Here is a 21,480-nt window from a genome sequence, read left to right as displayed (position 1 = left end):
TAATAGTAGAATTAACCGTCATATTATAACGCCCCTACGGTTGAAAGGGCGAGCATGTTTGGTGCGACCCGGATTCGAACCCGTGACCCTCAAATTACGAGTCGAACGCCTTAACCCACCTAGCCATACCATGCCAAAAACGTAAGATATTATACTAGACATCTAATGTGGTAAATTACATGAATACTGTGATTACCAATAGAAAGGTGTAAGTAATAAAAGTAGCTTCAGGAAATGTTAAGCAGAGATTAAAACTAATAGGGGTTGCAAAGAAAGTTCATTTTTATTGCTAGTGACAAAAGGGGTATGGCATGCACACTGATGTATTTGCCTTGGCTAATACTAAGATTAATACTAAGATTTTCTGTAGTGGTTATATATTGTATACATTTTCAGCAGTAGAACATGTGCTCACTGAAATTGCTTTAATTCTTCAGGTGTGTGTCACTGTTTAACTGTAGAAAAAATGTTGAAAAACCATTAGCCCTAAATTTTTACAAAAACATGGTGACTGCATTTTTTCCTCATGTTCTTAATATCTTCATTGCAGCTCAAATTCTGAAATATGTATTGAAAAAGAATCACTTATTTGTTGCTGAAAGGGCGAGCAAGTTTGGTGCGACCGGAATACGAATCGAACCCCTTAACACACTTCGCCAGTCCAGGCCCGTGTCATAAACAGATTAAATACCTTTAGTCTTAATGAGTAGTCATGTCTCATTCTTTTAATAGTTCAAACCTTACATGCGTGTTTCTGTTTTTTTGCTGTCATTGCATTGCTGTTTATTTAATTAGCAATTAGAAATTCAAAAAATAAATAAAAATATAGAAACCCAAGTAAAATATCTGTTTATGTTTTTATACTAAAAATCTGGTCAGTGCAGAGATAGTTCAAAAATTGTACGAAATAACTGAAAATAGACCGAGAATAAAACCCAATATTATGAAATCGAACTGAAATTGAATACAAAAATCAACCCAAATCGTAAGACATATCAATCTAAAGCAAAATTAAGGCTGTTATTGCATAAACAAACAGTTGAAGAAGGAATACAATACACATAAAATAAAATTAAACAGTATGACATCCATATTTGTATAAAAAACACACAGTTGCACAGGTGAATTTCAATAAAAATAAATATGACAAAATAAGATTTAAAATAATCATAAGCCAAACCGCAAGGACGAAATAGAAGATGAACTGAAACGATGAAACCAGTTTTAGTCACGTAATAAAATGAGACGAAACGAAAACTAAACCTAATGGAAAGTGGCAGAACACAAAAACCAAACACAGAACAAATCAAACCAAGTTACTGGAATAAGTAAATTCAAAATAAGGGATAAAACAGCACATGAAAAGCTACTTAAATTTAACACAAAACTCATGAAACAAAGTAAAACTAAAATTGACGTCATAGAACATTCTCACTAATCTATCCAATCAGCGAAGAGATAGAAGTTGCATACCTTGATAGAACTGTGTATTTTCTATGGCAGTACTGACACTTTCTTGGAACGTCTAGTATGGAAACTTCTAATAAGAAAATTAAATATATCTCTCATTATTATTGTAATTGGTGTTTGTATATGGTCACTGAAGAGAAGAATATACCGTTGATCTATTTCATACTGACAGAGATCCATTGATATAGATTTTGTTTTTGTGAATTTTTCCTTTAACAAAGCCATATTGGGCTATCTGTTGTGTCCACCGAGAGAAACTAAACTCCTGACTTTACAGTTGTAACTCCGTAGATGTACCCCTGTTCCAGCGAGGAACAGTAATGAAGTCTCGACAAAAACAGGATTCTTTAGTTTTCTAGATCATTCATGATCAAAGAAAGACAAAGAATCTTCTTCATACAGAAAAAAATTCGTAAATCTTGTGTAATAACTTATAACAGTGTATTTACATTACTTTCTAATTAGTGAATACAATTATTTCGTGGCTTGCTCTAGGAACAAAGGGGTCTCACGAAAACGTTCTATCAACCGATGCTTCAATGATTGAGAAAACACTTTTACCTGAGGAAGAGAATGTTGGAGAATACTGGGACGTCGAGCAGTATATGCTTCCTGTATTTGATAACAGCACAGCTAGAAGTGTATCAGTTCAACTTGGGCAAACAGCATTTCTCCACTGTATTGTTCACAACTTAGGAGACAAAACGGTAATAGTACTTAACTCCTAATTTGTTCAGTATTTTTGTTTAAATATTGTTTTGTATTATGTTGTTTTAATTTCTTCACGCTTCTCCAAACTTGTAATACATATCAATCAAACCAATTTAGATCAAAGAGATTTATTATAAACACTTATTCAGTTTTTCTTTTGTTAATGATACTACGTGGTTATTAAGTAAAAATTAAATGTACATTGATATGAGATAAGTTACAATAAGATGTCTTTCTGAGTGATTTTGCGCTTGTTTGCTTTAGAGAAAGTTACATTGAGCTGTTTATGTGTTCACTATAAGAAATCGAACTTCGAATTATAGTATTTATATAAACAACAAAAGACCGTGAACTTACCTTTGTTCCACTGATTCTAATTTTCTAACCCTAATTCAAATGCAATATAAATAGTGTCCTTTCTTTAAAATGCAGTGAAACGCTAAAGTTAAGTGTCAAGTTATATTGTACAGTTGTACTAATCTCAAAATATTAACACTTGTCCTACGGTTAAATTTGGTAATATCTTTGGTGCCAAAGGTAAGGGCAGCATAAATCGATCTTATTTTTCGACTTTGAAAGTGATACTAAACAGAAGTGTTAGTTTCACAGGTTTTTAAGGACAGAATATTAATTATAGATGAAGATATAGCTACATAACTATCCATCTGTCAACAACGAATATTAGATATATATTATGAATGTTAAATAATTGGTACTGCAGCTGTAATCAGCCTAATTCGGAATGTGTTTACAATATACTGTGTAAAGCTAAAACATCAGATACTCTATTGGTTTTAATAATGATTTTCACACAAGTATGAAACATTATTTTGTAGTAAAGCTCACAATGGGTGTGATATAATCCTTCAACGGATACAAATGTAGAAGTTTATATTGCAGCTGTATAGTTTTTATTAGATATGATTTCTATGGTTTCTCTTTTATCTTTTACAATTGGTTTTCCTGTGTTAACAATAACTGGTCTGCATAACTGTGTAAGATAACATAGCATATTTTCTTTAGTACTGCAATGCTAGAAGTTATTATATTAATGGTTTATCAATAGAAATAAAGGATCCATTTTCACGTGATTTTTGAATTGGTAAGTTTTTCGTGTAAGAAGCAATACTAACGAAAATATTTCTGAGTTCATATACATTTTTGGTTATTTCGTGACGTACTCGTTTCTTTGTCATCGTAACCTCCATCTTCATTTTCCTCAATTAAAACGTCATCATCAATAAAATTCACATTTTCATTTCAATTTGTACAGCTCCATTATCAATTTGTACAGCTCCATTAATCTCCATTATCAATTTGTACAGCTCCATTAATCTCAATTATCAATTTGTACAGCTCCATTAGTCTCCATTATCAATTTCTACATCTCCATAAATCTCAATTATCAACTTGTACAGCTCCATTAGTCTCCATTATCAATTTCTGCATCTCCATAAATCTAAATTATCAATTTGTACAGCTCCATTATTTATGTTGAAAACATTCTTAAAATAATTTGTCCGTGATCATTTATTCTACAATTTGTTGCATGTGCCAACAACTCTTGCTGCACGATTTCATCTAAGTCTCCGATTCAATTTAGCAGAATATGATAATTCATCACATTCATAACCACAACGAGAGCAAATTAAGCAGTTTGAAAACGTAAGCCTTTTACACTTACAAGATAACGATTCTATTTTGACTTAGAATAGCAATTTTTTCATCAATCGTCAACAATTTCGGTTCATCGATTGTGAGAAGCCAGTAGTTCAGTGTAGCCAAAAGTAGGCAAAATTATCATCTTTTTGGTTCGTAACTTTTCTCAAAAACGGAAACTGAAAAAAGAAACCTCCACAATATATCAGTTCTTTACCGACTAGCATTAGTGTACCAAACATGCATTAAAGTAAAATGAAAAAAGTGTTAGCACTCAAGATACTTTATAAACGAAAATGGTAATTTTATGTAGTTTCAAGAGAAACTTGCAAATTCAAATTATACCTGAGTTTGTTCGCTTCACATCCAAATCGTGAAACTTAGTCTTTCATTTGTTTCAAAGGTTAATTGTAATTTTAATTGCTTGTCTACAAAATGATTTCTGATCGCTTTATTTTAACAGCTGTAACAATAATGCTTGAGTTATAAGCCAGCATTACATCATCAGTCAATTTCAATAATGACAACGACATCTTGATACTGTTGGTTGACATCCACTGCAAACAGATATTTTATCATTTGTGAATGCTGCTCAGTTTCACCAACATCAAAACCATTGTCCTCATTATCCTCACAACTGTTGTCAAAAACTAAACGAAAGATCAAAAATGCTGCTAAAGTTTGTGCATGTTTTATATCAACAAAGGATGTAGCAGTCACTGAGTAACTTCTTTATAAGCATTACTGTCAACAGGAACTTAGATATAAATAACAGTTCTTAGTAAGAATTAATGTCAGTATTTATATTTTATTTTCTGTATACTTATCATGCGCATCGTTCGTTAACGTAATGAAAGCAGTTTCGAAGATATATATCTCTTTAGTTATTTAATTGTTCGTTAATATATTTTCATGCAGTGTGTTGTTTTGTAATTGCTTGTGGTTACGGATTGCTTTTATTGTGTTTTTTTTCTTCTTGAAACTTTATTATATTTGTATAAATTGTTTTGCTAGAAAAAGTCTTCAGAGATTCATAAATATGTAATAATTTTCTATACTTGCTCAGGTTTATGAAAATAAATTATATATTCGAAGTTTTCCACCGTTTACTGAAAATGCGCTAATAACTCTTCTATCAAAATATTTTTCACTAAGCTATGCAATAAATTTTCATAGTGTAGCATAATTCATATTCCACCTATTTTCTCTTTGACTATAATTAGCACTTCATTACGTACGTTTTAAGAGCTTGAAATGGATTTATCTTCTCTGGGGCGACAAGAGGTACGATGCATCTAAATCTTCGTTAGATGCCTCTGATGATAACAGCATATATCTTCTAAAATATATATTTCCGAAATATACACATGGGTAACACAGTAGTGTTTTATAATTTCTGATTTATTCATATTACTCGGTCACTTGTTCCCGTTAACTTTCTTTAGTAACTATCAATTATTTTTTTTTTACTATCACTAACCATTTATTCATTCGAATAATAACATGTTTTCTCTTTATAATGTTTTATAAGGGATTTGAGTAACTTCAAGTATGTGACTGCTGTACGAAGTATTTCAGTTAGCTAGTAATACAAGTTGTCACCAGGCGGATCAAGATAGGAGTGAAGTCATTGAAGTCTCCAACATCACTTATCAATGTCTTCCACGAATTAAGTCCCTACAAAAACGTACTTTGTTCAAGCAAAGTTTTGTGCAAATGCTTTTTAAAGCAATTGTTAGACGTCACGTTTTTGAGGATATAAAATTTGGGAATGCAATTACGGTAAATAATTTACAAAAATTGTCGAACAAAAGCGCTTTGACAAAGGTGTGAAATTTACATACTTTTAATATGTAATATAAGAATAGTTTTTAAATAGAAACATTTATTGGAACGTTTGCAATTAAAATGGCTACTGGAGTTATAAAATATAGTTTTATCAGATATTTTATTGAGAAAAACTACTAAACGAACTATTTTTCAACTGGAAAAAACAACTACGAAAAATTCCATTTTATGAAGTGTAGCCAAGTTGTAATAATTTAGATAATTAACATGTGGAACATGAAAAGAAAACAAAGTGCAGCGCCATCTTTGAAATTGTTCCTTTCATAGCACAACACTGAGATGTTGGGTTTATATTAAAATTTGGGTTTCGATATTCACGATTGTTATGAGCACAAATAGCACATTGTGTAAAACCTTGTGTTCAACTCACCGAAACAAACATAGAAATCACTCATAAAGATATTGATTGAATAATGTTAGATTTTCTTAAGAAAAATTAATATTTTTTTATTAATGAATCGACTACTAATCAAGTATCGGAGTATATACTACACTTATAAAAAACATTTAAGAAAATTTGATAATACATACATGTATATAAAAGTTTTAAAATAAGAGAAACACACCTCTTTAGTTTTAAATTACTTGTTTATTCAAGATAAATAATAAATGAACATACATAAGCTGATAATTGGATAATGGTGAAACAGTGCAGCATGCAGATCAAATAAATAGTTTCTGAAACCAACCAACCAAACAAAAAACAAAACATTTCGACAGTTACCTATACACGAACCTAACAACTATGAGAGAACATAGATTTTAAACTAAAAAGGTCAATGAAACTAAAACTCTCAGACTCAATAGCTTTGGTATTAGTTGTGACAGAATCTTAGTACAAACCATTCAGCTTATTTCAGAGGTCGGTCCGGTATGACCAGGTGGGTTATGGCGTTCGACTCGTAATCTGAGGGTCGCGGGTTCGAGTCGTGGTTGAACCAAACATGCTTGCCCTTTCAACCGTGGGGGCGTTATAATATGACCATCAATCCCACTATTCGTTGATAAAAGAGTAGCCCAAGAGTTGGCGGTGGGTGATGATGACTAGCTGCTTTTTCACTAGTCTTACACTGCTAAATTAGGGACAGTTAGCGCTGGTAGTCATCGAGTATCTTTTCGTGAAATTTAAAAACAAACAAACAATCTCAGAAGTCCAGTGGCAGAGTGGTGTTCCTGCGGACTTACAACGCTAGAATCCAGGTTTCGATACTCATGGTAAGCAGAGCACAGATAACGCATTGTATAGCTTAGTGCTTAATTTAACTCCACAACAGTCTACTTCCTCCTAAAATTAAGTTACATGTCAAAGATCGCCACTCTTTCCATAAAACGAAAATTCACATGAGCATCATTGTGTCAAACGCTAAAAACAGGGTGTAGAATTTAGAGTGACGCACCAAACAGACAGCCCATTGTGTATCATTGTGATTAACAACAAAAGATACGTCACATTTTCTTGTTTTTTTAATTTCGCGGAAAGTTACACGAGTGCTATCTGTGCTAGCCGTCTCTAATTTAGCAGTGTTAGACCACAGGGAAGGCAGCTAGTAATCACCACACACCGCCACCTATTGGGCTACTCTTTGACCAACGAATAGTGGGATTGATCGTACCTTATAACACCCCACGGCTGCAAGAGCGACCATATTTGGTGAGATAGGGAGTCGAACCCACAATCCTCAGTGCCCCTAGTTTCAAAGTCCGACACGCTAACCACTTAGCAGCGATATTCTGGATTTCTTTCGGTAAAACACTACTTCTGTTAAGACTACAAACAGATATAAAAATTACGAAGAATCACCTTGTTTTATAGAACGTAATTCGTGAAGGTGTAAACTTCAATAAAGAGAAATTATTGAATTTGTTTCCCGACCTGAGCTCTTGGCTCATGTCCATGGTTGTAAGGAACTAATTCTTCTTGTAGAGTGTGATACATCTTCAGGCAATAAGAATTAATTGTAAAGTATAATACACACAGGGAAAAGGGAAATGCCTTAGCCGAGGCATCGCTTCAACACAATAGAAAACAAGTTTGCAGTTAACAATTGATTGGTCTTTTGTGTTTAATTAAATGTACTAAAATTAATTACTGTAAGTCTCAGTGCTTGATTAGAATGAGCTGTATTTGTTTGAAGAGAGAGTGTGTGCTTTCTTATGGCAAAGTCAAATCGGGCTATTTGCTGATTATAATGAGAGAAATCGAACCTCTGGTTTTAGCGTTGTAAATCAGTAGACTTGCCGCTATAAACAGCGGGGGACTGTTGATAGAGATAACTACTGTTGTATGTTACGAAGGACGAAAATGATAAGATATATTAGCCAGAATAAAACCCTTCCCTCATTGGCTAAAGTCACCGTCGAAATATTTCACACAACTATACATAACAGTGTCATTCTATCTTACTTTAACTGATATGGTATTTTCTTACTTTAACTGATATGGTAATTTCTTACTTTAACTTATATGGTATTTTCTATGTCTATCTTACTTTAACTGATATAGTATTTTCTATGTCTGTCTTACTTTAACTGATATAGTATTTTCTATGTCTGTCTTACTTTAACTGATATGATATTTTCTATGTCTGTCTTACTTTAACTGATATAGTATTTTCTATGTCTATCTTACTTTAACTGATATGATATTTTCCATGTCTATCTTACTTTAACTGATATGGTATTTTCTATGTCTATCTTACTTTAACTGATATAGTATTTTCTACGTAATTTAGTTCTAATTATCGTAGCATAAAACTGTTAACGTGGAAATCGTGAAATGTTCACTTATGGGTAATTTTAATTACGATTAAAATAAGACAACTTTTTCTAATATCGCAAGCCTGACCATAAAATATGTGCTTTATGGTAGCATTAACGTGTGAAGCAAAGAATAAAACAAAGCAAATCATTTTCAGTATTTCAAGTTTACAATGACACATCATAAAATATGAATACTGTAACTTGTTCGTTCTGGTCAGTAGCTACTGTACTGATTGAAAGATATAACATAAAATGCTATTTCTATATAAAAGGCATAGAAGCTTATATTCAACCACATGTAAAAGACATGGAAGCTCACATTCAACCACATGTAAAAGGCATGAAAGCTTACATTCAGTCACATATAAAAGACATGGAAGCTTATATTCAACCACATGTTTGTCTGTTTTAAATTTCGCGCAAAGCTACACAAGGGTTATCTGCGCTAGCCATCCCTAATTTAGTAGTATAAGACTAGAGGAAAGGCAGCTGGTCATCACTATTCACCGCCAACTCTTTGGCTACTCTTTTACCAACGAAAAGTAGGATTGACCGTCACTTTATAACGCCTGCATGGTTGAAAAGGCGAGCATGTTTAGCGTGACAGGGATTCTAACCCGAGACTCTCATATTACGAGTCGATGTCTTAACCCACCTGTCCATGCCGGGCCCTCAACCACTTGTAAAAGACATGGAAGCTTACATTCAACCATATGTAAAATACATGGAAGTTGACGTTTAATCTCATATAAAATATGTGGAAGTTTACATTCAACCGTTTGTAAAAGATATGGAAGCTTACATTCAAACACATATAAAAGGCATGAAAGCTTACATTCCACCACATGTAAAAAACACACTTAAATAAATTATCTGTCTTAAAGTGAACGATTATTATCCTGAGTTTTCCGTTTGTTATTAATTACAAAGCTACACAGTAGATAATCTGTGACATGATACCCTGAGTTTTCACGTTTTAAAACCTCAGACTTACGACTGAGCCTTACACTTACTAATTAGAAAATTGTAGCTTCTGTCTTTCACACCACAAACATTGCTTTCAGACACATTTTTTTCATAAGTTGTTCATAGGATGTTTTTTTTTTTTATAAATGTTGGGTAATATTTTGTTGTTCGATGATTTTTAAGAAGTCGAGTCATTGTTTTAAAATAGGGATAACAAAAGGTTTGAAAGTAGTAGAAAATAAAAGCGTACAGTTCATAAAGAAAAGCTGTGGCCAGAAGTTGTTTCCTAATTTCCATCTTATATATTTCCAAACAGAGAGTAACGTGAAATATATATTATATTTGACGTAAGGTGGTCTTATGACTAAGCCATTCCAACATTAATCTTGAGTTTTGTAGGAATTTCTCATCATAAAGTAACACGGTTTGAACATTATTTACTCGTGGTTAAGTTACACTGCCGGGCAGGAAGATTGAAAACGCTTGTCACAAAGAGAAGTGGTGACAACACGAAAAATACATGTTCAGATATAGAACGACTCTCAGATACGAAAGAAATTGGTGTTCGTCTCAACCGCCCTACTGTAACTGAGAGTTGTATATCACATTTTATTAAGTGAATTTTCCATCAAGATGCTGTAATCAAACAGATAAATATAAAAGTTTGAAGTTGTGATACTAATGACATTTCTCCTGCAGCCTTAGGTGTTTTTTTAATCTCTTGAAACTGTACATGCTAACTGCTACATATTGATTCTACATAGACTCACATAAAAATAAGAATAGATACACTGCTTCGTATAGATATTTCAGAGAATGTCTTAAGAGAAGAAAAGATTAAAGATATTGGTTTAAAGTTTCCTATTTATTTTTCATTCCTCCAACTATGTGCAAGCAATTAATTAATTAATGCAATATATCTGGAAGAAATAGCTAATAGATACATCAATATAACGTATATGTACAATTTCATTAATTAGATCATGTACAACTTGTAACGACCAATGTTGTTCTTCCATTTTTTTAACTGAACCACCTGTTATTAAAGGCCTCATAAAATCCACAGAATGTTAAGATGTTCAGACTATTATACAAAAACATTAAAAATATATTTGTGCTCTTATTTCATTTCAAAATGTTTTTAATTGTTAAATGTGGATATCATATTTCTGTGTATAAATGTGTGTGTTTTGTTTTAGATTTTATTCTTTCAGAAAATATTTTATATCTATTGTGTGTTTCAATACCACTAACACTTGTGATAATAAGCACATATATAGCACATTTTGTTCTTACATAACCACATTAAGCTGCCAAATTCAGGCCCGAATAAACACAAAACAAACGAAGAGGTAATAATTCGGATCTGTCCAACAAGTCACTGATCAAGCAATCTTTCTTTTAGTAAAATATACGAAAAATAAAGAACCTTAATTGACCTTAATTATTATTATTTAATAATAACTTTAAAAAATTAACGAAAACAATCATAGAACCATTGAACATTTCTTTAGATCATAAGTGATGGATTTAATCATAAACATGACAGATACACTTATTTTAAATATTAAGAAACTTTCGGTAAATGTGACTTAATGGACTAATACATAAAATAGTGTATGACTTTCAATTACCTTACGCTGTAATTAAACGGATAACATCTTAATACAAATAAATATAATGTACTAAAAGTGATAACACTATATTGCACTTTTATATCACAGAACCATAACTCCATTAGTTTTATGTTATATACTAACGATATTCCATGTTCTAAGACATACTAAACGTATTACTGTAGTAAAATACACAGGTGATATTGGTGACATTTTTATACTGAGTCTCTTCTGCTCTTGTTTCTGTAATAATTAACAATTTAAAGTAAGCTCTAATATATTTAGAATTATGGTGTAATTTATCGAGAACTGGTATTAATCTTGAGAGATCACAATTAATTATTTTTAATAGAAAGAACTCCACAGCAAGACGAATAGTTTAAGATATAGAAAATTGTGATATCCACATAAATAAAACAGTAACGTTTGTGTGCGCGCGTGGGAATATTTGTAAACGTTATTAAACTATACGAAACCGAAATTACAAGAGGAAGGTGCGGATGACATCAGCATACGTGGTTTTAAACTTATTTACGCTACATAAAAATGAAGTAGGAGAAGGGAAGCAAGTACATAGGTCAAACGTCACAGCAACTGCAGGTGAACTAGATAAATGTCACAGAAACTGCAGGTGCACTAGGTTAAACGTCAAAGCAACAGCAGATGAACTAGATTAAACGTCACAGCAACTGCAGGTGAACTAGATAAATGTCACAGAAACTGCAGGTGCACTAGGTTAAACGTCAAAGCAACAGCAGATGAACTAGATTAAACGTCACAGCAACTGCAGGTGAAATAGATAAATGTCACAGAAACTGCAGGTGCACTAGGTTAAACGTCAAAAATGCAACAGCAGATGAACTAGATTAAACGTCATAGCAACTGCAGATGAACTAGATAAATGTCACAGAAACTGCAGATGCACTAGGTTAAACGTCAAAGCAACAGCAGATGAACTAGATTAAACGTCACAGAAACTGCAGATGAATTGACTGCTTTAATTACCTCGATTACATTTTACATTTCACAAATTATGTGTACAGGAATACAAACTATCGAAACTCAAAGAAAAAAGTTTGGTAAAAGAAGCACATAGAGTTTTCCCTTGTAGAAAGCCTGGAATGGCCTGATGGCTAAGGCACACGATTCACAATATGAGGATTCCGACTACGAATCTCTGTCACACCGATATATTAACTCTTTCAGTCGTGAAGGCGTTATGCTACGGTCAGTCTCGCTATTTGTTGATAAAAGAATTGGTGGAGGGTGGTGTTGACTAGCTGCTCGTGAATACGTATTTAATATAACCCTCTAGGATTCGGCCTGGCATCATTTGGTGGTCAGAAATCGCTCGCTTTGCAAACTGTAGGTCGCGACTCGAATCGCCGTTCCGCTAAATATGTTCGTTCTTTTTAATTGTGGGAGCGTTATAATGTTTCGGTAAATCCCACTATTCGTTGATAAAAGAGTAGCATAAGGGTTGGCGGTTGGTGATGTTGCCTTTCCTCTCGTCTATCACTGCTAAATTAAAGATAGCTAGCGCAGATAGCCTTCGTGTAGTTTTGCGCGAAATTCAAAACAATCCATCCCAACCTTGGTAGAAATAAATAACAATATCAAACCAGTAAATTCTGTAATAGCCTTAGGTCAAGCATTTGAGAGAGAATTGAATTGTCAAGCAGAGTTTGATATTCGAGTTAAAAGAAGTTGGATGTGAGAGAATGAACTGAAACAGCTATCTAAACAAAAGGTGTGTAGTGTTAGTTAAACAATAATTAACATACACAATGTATATATAAAGTTTTTTGATATTTTAATGTTTGATTAGAAGTTTGAGCAAGGCTACACGAGGCTTATCTGCGCTAACCGTCCCTAATTTAGCAGTGTAAGACTAGAGGGAAGGTAGGTAGTCATCACCACCAACCGCCTCTTCTTGGACTACTCTTTTACTAACGAATTAACCGTCATATTATAACGCACCCGCGGCTAAAAAGGGCGGACATGTTTGGTGTGAAGGGGATTTGACCCCGAGACCCTCATATTACGAAGCCAGTGCCTTAATCACCTGACCATGCTTGGCCTTATAATGTTTGATCTAATATTATGAAACAATTGGAAACCGTCTGTAATTTATTAAAGACAGTGTTCAGTTTTGGCATTAAAATTCAGTCTATAATCCTATTAATATTTTGTTGCGATAAATTTCCTTTTCATATGATAAATCATAGATTAGCATTTCTTATACAAAACTAATATAACAAATAATAACATATTTCCTTTCAAAATATGTTAAAACTTACACTAAATTAAAGTAACTAGAATTCTCAATTTAGTTTATATTCTTTTAAGTTTTGATTTTATTTAATCACGTGTCACGTGCCTGTATTATATTTATCGTTAATTATTTCAATATTAATTTCATCTGAATACCCATAACTGCTCGTAAAGACTATATTGTCTAAATTAATTAAGAATAATGATATTGGTTTTAACTACGTTAATAACCAAAAACTTTCTAGTGTCATTCAAATATTTACATATAAAGACTGAAAAAGAATAAAGTTATTTAGAGAATAAGAAATCGAGACCTGATACAGGTACCAAACATTCCACATCTTCGCTGTTAGTCATGAAGCATGATTATCAGAAGGAACTATGTTTCGTCGTTTTCCTTCTGTTGGTAACATATCTTGTTCCTGGTTGGAAACGTAATTGTACTTTTCTCTTCTGTTGAAAACATAGCTTTGTGCTAGTTGGAAACACAGTTGTGATATTCTCTTCTGTTAGTAACATATTTTGTTCCTGGTTGGAAACGTAATTGTACTTTTCTCTTCTGTAACATATCTTGTTCCTGGTTGGAAACGTAATTGTACTGTTGCAACATTGTGAACAGTGTATTTTCATAGCTTTTGTGATATTCATTTTGGAGCATAACAGTGTATTTTCATTTTTCATTTAGCAAAGCCACATCGAGTTATTTGCTGAGTCCACCGAGGGGAATCGAATTCGTGATTTTAGCGTTGTAAATCCGTAGACTTACTGTTGTACTGCAACATAACCTGGTTCTGGTTCATATTTACGATACCATGCTATCATAAACACTTGATCGAAAACTCGCCACACTATGGTTTCCAATACGTCGTCCATAGATAAGTAAATACGTCACGTAAATTCCCGTCCATAGAATATTCCTATTTGCAAATATTAACGTCTTGGTTAAATATAAATCTTTTTATAAGAATTATCAGGCGAAAATATTATAATTCCCAACCCCACTAAACCATGTGACTCTCAAGTGTTCCATAGAAAATCCCGCACAGGGTTATGCAGTGACGCCGCAACCATGATGCCATTAAATAATCTCATACCAACGACTATCAATATTTCTGTGTCATGTTGCTGAGGGAGATCTTCCCAAAATAAAAGTTATGACAAGACAAAAGTCGTCACGCTGCAACTCCTTGGTGTTTCAGTTCTTGCTAACCGCTTGGTGTATCACAACGTTGCTTTCTAAAGAGCCTATATTTCACTTCAGTTTATACTTTAGGGCTAATAATTTAGCTGTTGGAAAAATAAATATGAATTGCTTTTTGATTTCTGATTTACATTATCCATGTTTAACAAGTAAAAGATCTAGATCTGAAGTTGTAAGAAACAGCTGTTTCGAATGAATAACATTTTAACAGCAAAACATTGGTGAAGAAATGTAATAAAAGAAGCCAAAACATAAATGTTTTGTCGTCACACAGATATTTAATTATGAGTAATAATGGCATACATTTAATAAATGTTCGCTTCTATTGTTCACCTGATATGCATGACTTTAATGATACCTTATAACTCCTAATCAAAGCAAGTTAATACATACGTCAAATTGAAAACTGAGTAGGTTATAAATACAGTTAATTTATTATAGAATTATAATTTGAAAAATACAACCCATCATATTTAAATCTTATAGCTAATTTAATATAGACGTCTAACTAGAATAATACCACGCTCTATATAAACTTGTATTGGTTAGAAAGCAATAATACATCACCGTTAGGAATTACAAATATTTCTTTGTCTTCTGATTTATATACATATAACTGTATTGAAATTTTTAACTTTTGTTGCTCAACTACATTTGTAGTATCTTTTCAGAGCAAAGAATGATTTAATTTTGAAAATATATTGAAAGATTAGGTTCTTGTGGCTGATCTAGTATTTTACGACCAACATACATAACTCTAATTTTTGTTCTTTCTTTCATTTCTCTTTAACTCTGAAATTCTACTACACTAGTAGAAGCGTATAGCTACCATATATATGGAATTTCCATTTTTAATGCATGTTTTGTGGTATAGTAATGGGTTTACCCGATAATGTTTGTTGAAAGAGTGAATAAAAAATAAACGCCTTTAAAGACAGGGCGAATCACGTTTCCGTGGAGTCACTGGAGAAGATACTGCCTACAATTAACTTTGTCTTCCTATCAGCAACTGACCCAATCAAATAACCGAAACTCGTATAGATTATTTGCAATTCATTCTGTCACTTTGCATTAGTGAACGTCGTCTACAACGATTCACACTTTCTTAACCGCAGTCTGGAACTTTAATGGGACTTTGCATATTTAGCGTATTATAAGGCTTAATTAAAGCTCTCAATCCTGAACTTATATTTTTTAATCAACTTTTTTTGTTAATTTTTAGAATGTTAAATAAATTGACACTAAGCCATTTAATTTGTTGGAAATTTGTGTACAAAGTTATTCATGTCTGCCTTACGTTTATACATCAATATATAACAATAAATTTACAACAAAAACAATTTATAAAATATGATAATATGAATTATAAAACAAATACTAATAAATTATAACAAATTTTAAAATACAATTACTTTGATATATATCGCTTCTATGCTTAAGAATTATCAATTTTCAAGATATGGTCTAGTTCTCTGATAGGTACCCCGCTGGCACAGCGATAAGTCTTCGGATTTACAAGGCTATAATCAGGGGTTCGTTTCCTCTCGGTGGACTCAGCAGATAGTCCGATGTGGCTTTGCTATATAAAACATACATACACTCTCTGATTGTGATTATTTCTTAATACTGAACTTATTTCATATATCCTTCATAGATTCCAGTTCAGCTAAAGTTACTTTAGTATGTTTAGTCAACTTTTAATTTTAAGTGTTTTTAATTATTTGCTTATAGCCTATTATACAGTTTCTTCATACTTTGAAAGTTGCCTGTAGTTGATTGAGTAGTGGGTACCATCACGTGTAAATAAAAACGTGCTTGTATACTGTATAAACAAAGAACAAATAATTCATATATGTAATATATTTTAATATGACTTTAATCAACCAGCATAATCTCATTTTAAATTATAGTAAAACAGACAAATATACGTCGTACGTTCGGGGTGAATCAATTGAATATTATACAAAGAATTTAAAAACGAAAGTTTAACATCAAAGTAGCCTTGAGTACTGCCTACAAATAATTCATTGTTAATAAAAAAAGTGCAAGTTTAGTACGTCTAACAATAAAGTAGCCTTGGAAACCGTCTATAAATAATTCACTTTTATTTAGTAACAATAAAGTAGCCTTGGAAACCGTCTATAAATAATTCACTTTTAACAAAAACACACGTTTAGTACGTCTAACAATAAAGTAGCCTTGGAAACCGTCTATAAATAATTCACTTTTAACAAAAACACACGTTTAGTACGTCTGAAAATAAAGTAGCCTTGGAAACCGTCTATAAATAATTCACTTTTAACAAAAACACACGTTTAGTACGTCTATAAAGTAGCCTTGGAAACCGTCTATAAATAATTCACTTTTAACAAAAACACACGTTTAGTACGTCTGACAATAAAGTAGCCTTGGGAACCGTCTATAAGTAATTCACTTTTAACAAAAACACACGTTTAGTACGTCTGAAAATAAAGTAGCCTTGGGAACTGTCTATAAATAATTCACTTTTAACAAAAACATACGTTTTGTACGTCTGACAATAAAGTAGCCTTGGGAACCGTCTACAAATAATTCACTTTTAACAAAAACACACGTTTAGTACGTCTGACAATAAAGTAGCCTTGGGTAAATAATTCACTGTTAAGTAAAAAATACTAATTTAGTACGTCTACATCAAAGTAGCCTTGGGTACTGTCTACAAATATTTCACTCTTAACCTAAAAACACGCTATGAATCTTTTTCTGGCAAAATGGTTGCTTCAAATACACTTCAAATAACTGTGGTATTCAGCCTGAGAAATGATTTGATTTCTATTTTTCTGACGTGCTTGTTTATTGATAACTCTGTGAATGTATTTGTGAGAAGTTCTCTTTCAATTACGTTTGTAATATTAAGTGGGAAACTTGTGTAGATCATTCTTGGTGGGCCGGCATAGTCAAGTGTGTTAAGGTGTTCGACTCGTAATCGGAAGGTTGCGGGTTCGAATCCCGGTCGCACCAAACATGCTCGCTCTTTTAGCCGTGGGGGCGTTATAAGGTGGCGATCAATCCTACTAATCGTTGGTAAAAGAGTAGCCCAAGAGTTCGTGGTGGGTGGTGATGACTAGCTGCCTTCCCTCTAGTCTTACGCTGCTAAATTAGGGACGGCTAGCACAGATAGCCCTCGAGTAGCTTTGTGCGAAATTCAAAACAAACAAACAAACGTTTTTAGCAGTGGAAAAGGCAAACTTAGTATATTGTTACTGTCCCGTACGTTTGATTTAAGAAATACGTCGAAGTCTTACGAAGTTAACACAGAATATCGAAAAAGACAATTTCATTTAATTACCTGTTTTTAACTCACTCTTATAATGCTATTCTCTTTATTGGTTTGCTAATTTCACTGAAGAATCTCATTAAACCATAAATTACAGAAAACCAAGAGAAACTACTAGAAGGCACCTAAAATGAGGTTGTTTCAAATATGGGTGTTTCACAATCGTGTCGAGACCGTTGTGAAGTACAATGGAACATTAAGGCACGAAAAATGGTTATTAAAATACTCATGCAAAACGTCACAAGCTGTTTTTCCTACCTGTATGACCTTATCGTATTTATACTTTAAGCACTCCCAGTGGTCCAACAGCATGTCTGTGGACTACCACCGCTAAAAACTGGATTTCAATAACTCATTGTGTACTTTTGTGCTTAATTCTAATGAAACAAAATTATACTTCAAGTATGATTTCATATTTTTTTCTGTCAAGGATAAAATAACATAAGCGTATATGTAATATAAATTAATGTGACCACCGTAATGGTGGAAACTACTTATTGAATTATTCTTGAATTCATATACTATTAAAAGCCAAGTGGTTAAGGCGCTTGGCTCGTAATCCAAGGGTTGCGGGTTCGAATTCCCGTCACACCAAATAAGCTGGCCCTTTAAGCCGTGGGGACGTAATAATGTGAGGGTCAATCCCACAATTCCTTGGTAAAAGAGTAGCTAAAGAGTTGGCGGTGGGTGGTAATAACTAGCTGCCTTCTTTTTAGTCTTACGCTGTTAAATTAGGGTCGACTAGCGCAGATAGCCCTCGTGTAGCTTTGCGCGAAACTAAAAAAACAAAAGTCTAGGATCGATTCTCCAAGCGGTTAAAAGGAAAGACAGCCCATTTCGAAAGTTCACTCTTAATTGATATAAGTAAATAAAACAAATATTTATTTCTTGAAACAGTATAACAAATGGAAATATATATCAAAATATGATACAAACTCAAAAGGAGGAACTACAAAAACTTGATTAAAATATGTTCAGATGAAATTCAAATTAAAAAATTTCTGATGAAACTGAAAATCGATTTTAAGTAAACGTACAACCAGACGTGTAAGTTTTTCAGAGAAGCAAATTTACAAAAAGACAACTTAAAGAGCTACATTCCAAATGAAATTAAATTATTTGAAGTACCAAAGTTGGCTAAATAAGCAAGACATCATCTCGTTGCTTAGTCAATTATGATAAACTTTCCTGAATTAACCTGCCTATTGTGAAAGATATAAAGGCAATTTCTCAGCAACATGATGCTGACTACTAAAATACAGGGTGGTCCAAAATTATTATTCCTTTTTTAATTCTAATTATTATTTAACTAAAGAAATACAGCCATGCAATTTTCAGTAATATCTTTTAACCTAACTCAAATACTTTTTTTGACGTCTCAATAGATTTCTATGCGTGCGACAGTAATGGCACTGTGGACGTCTAATAGCATTCGATTTCAGTATCACGTTCATTGCAATGTCCAGAGTTACAGAGGTAATGGCGACCGTTATCCTGTTCAATAGCTCCGTGATGGTTGCTATAAGTGTGTGATACACAATACCTTTTAACATCTCCATAATTGTTTAATATACTTACGTCTCTAATTAAGCTGCACCCCAACCAGACGATACATTGAGCTTTTCCTTGCATGGTTGTCATTTTACGGGGTAATATTACTCGCTGAAGTGAAAACGTAACAGTTGGGCTGCAATACGTTAAAAACTGTATGGCTGTACGTCTTCAGTTATTTAATTATCAAACTTTATAATAGGAAAAAATAATTTTGGACAACCCTGCATATGTGTTCTAGCTGTTACTTGTTACAGAGGCAGTGTTTATATTCAGCTTCTCAAAATAATGTCTAGTTTTGAGTGGAAATGGTAAACATATGAAATGTTTCTAAATGAAACAAGTTTATAGAGGGATATAGTATACTGTACTTACTACAACATGTGTAAAAAACAAAAGAACGATATTCTAGTGTGAATGTTTTGAACTGCCCGGTAAAGCTTTATATTAATTTCGGTTTATCATTAATACCGTACTTTCAAATTTAAACAAATTATTGTCTATTGAATAAACCGTACAAGTTATCCACTTGTGGTCATTTGTTTCTACGACTGTACAGATTATTGTCTGTTTGTTTGTTTTCTTATAGCAAAGCCACTTCGCGCTATCTGCTAAGCCCACAGAGGGGAATCGAACCCCTGATTTTAGCATTGTAAATCCGGAGACTTACCGTTGGTCTAGCGGAGGGCGGATTATTGTCTTCTGAGGTTACTGCATATTGTAACACAAACGAAACCTTTTAGGGAAAAAAATTCTAGTTAAGTTGTGTATTTTGACTAATAATAAGTTATATTTAATGGAACGTAAATGTTTGTAGTTCATATCATTATTATATCATTATTTTCGATATTTTATTTGATAAGATTTAAGACTTTATTTTGCTGGTACGTTGACGTATTTTTACCATTTTCAAAATGGCTGAGCGAAAATTCGAACTTCTTCATCTGATGTCATATTTTATGTACATACCTGCAGCACTAAAGGTCATGAGTGTACGTAATGTACATGCCTACAACACTGAAAAGTATAACATGACTGTACGTAACTATCATACCTACAACACTGAAAGGTATAACATGACTGTGAGTAATGTTCATATCTACAACACTAAAAGTTATAGTATGACTGTGCGTAATGTATATGCCTATAACACTAAGAGTTATAACATGGCTATGGGTGATGTGAAGAATGTAACATCACTGCAGGTAATCCACATACCTACACTAGTAAATGTTATCACATGACTTTAGGTAATGTAAATCCGTAACAAGTAAATGTTAGAACATGACTGTAGGTAATGTACATGCCTACAAAGATGTATTGATCTTTTGATTGTTTTTAGAATCACTCAATACAAAAAGTGACTAGAATTATTTAAACGCGCACATTTGTTCTCCTATATGTAATATAACCTCCTCATTCATAGTGATAGCTGGGATGATGTAATTTGATTTGTGTGAAACCGTGGATTCTCGGAGAGTCAAACCATAAAATATTCGTTTGTAACATGGAATAGATCACATACTGCCATCACACGCATATATTGTACCCCTTCTCGTTTTAAAGCAAATCTTTATATTTTGAATTTATAACACATAACTTTAACTGTAGATTAGTTAGAATGACGAAAGTGTTTATTCAGAATATATCTCTACTTTCGATTGTATAAAATGCGTTGCGCTGATTCCAACTAATATTTTGGACAAACTCATACGCGCATTGAACTACCAGATTTCAATACAAGTTTCTGTCATATCCTTTTTCCCAGAAAGTTTGACAGCCTGAATGAATAGACATTCTAAACCCTTAAATTCTTTCCTTGCCAATTCATCCAAAAATCTGTCAATATCGCTCCCTTGTCTGTTGAGTGGCGAAATCTTGCAGAACAAATAATGAAGAGTGGCGCTTTAGTGAATGGCTAGCAGCTTCTGGTTCTTCAATGGAATACCTTGCATCATCAAGTTTCTTAAGAATAATACTTAGAAACCACAGTTTTATTGCTTACAAAAGTCACTTTCACGCATTGTGGTTGAATAATGAAACTAAGTCGAGAAGAACATGAGAGAAATTAATTTAAGTTTTAAGCTGTTTTATAATGAACTTTTAAC

General features: G+C 32.9%; 1 protein-coding gene across 1 annotated transcript in view; it reads left to right on the top strand.

Moving 5' to 3' along the window:
• LOC143235342 (zwei Ig domain protein zig-8-like) overlaps positions 1–21,480 on the top strand; it is a 99,555-nt gene that overhangs the window by 51,404 nt on the left and 26,671 nt on the right. The window contains exon 2 of the mRNA XM_076473430.1: positions 1,966–2,177. Within this exon, the coding sequence (XP_076329545.1) occupies positions 1,966–2,177 (212 nt within the window). The remainder of the gene's footprint in view (positions 1–1,965; positions 2,178–21,480) is intronic.

Source organism: Tachypleus tridentatus, chromosome 2 (genome assembly GCF_004210375.1).
Source record: "Tachypleus tridentatus isolate NWPU-2018 chromosome 2, ASM421037v1, whole genome shotgun sequence".
Classification (NCBI taxonomy): domain Eukaryota; kingdom Metazoa; phylum Arthropoda; class Merostomata; order Xiphosura; family Limulidae; genus Tachypleus; species Tachypleus tridentatus.
Note: the sequence above shows the minus strand (reverse complement) of the source record. Positions and strands in the feature narration are given on the sequence as shown.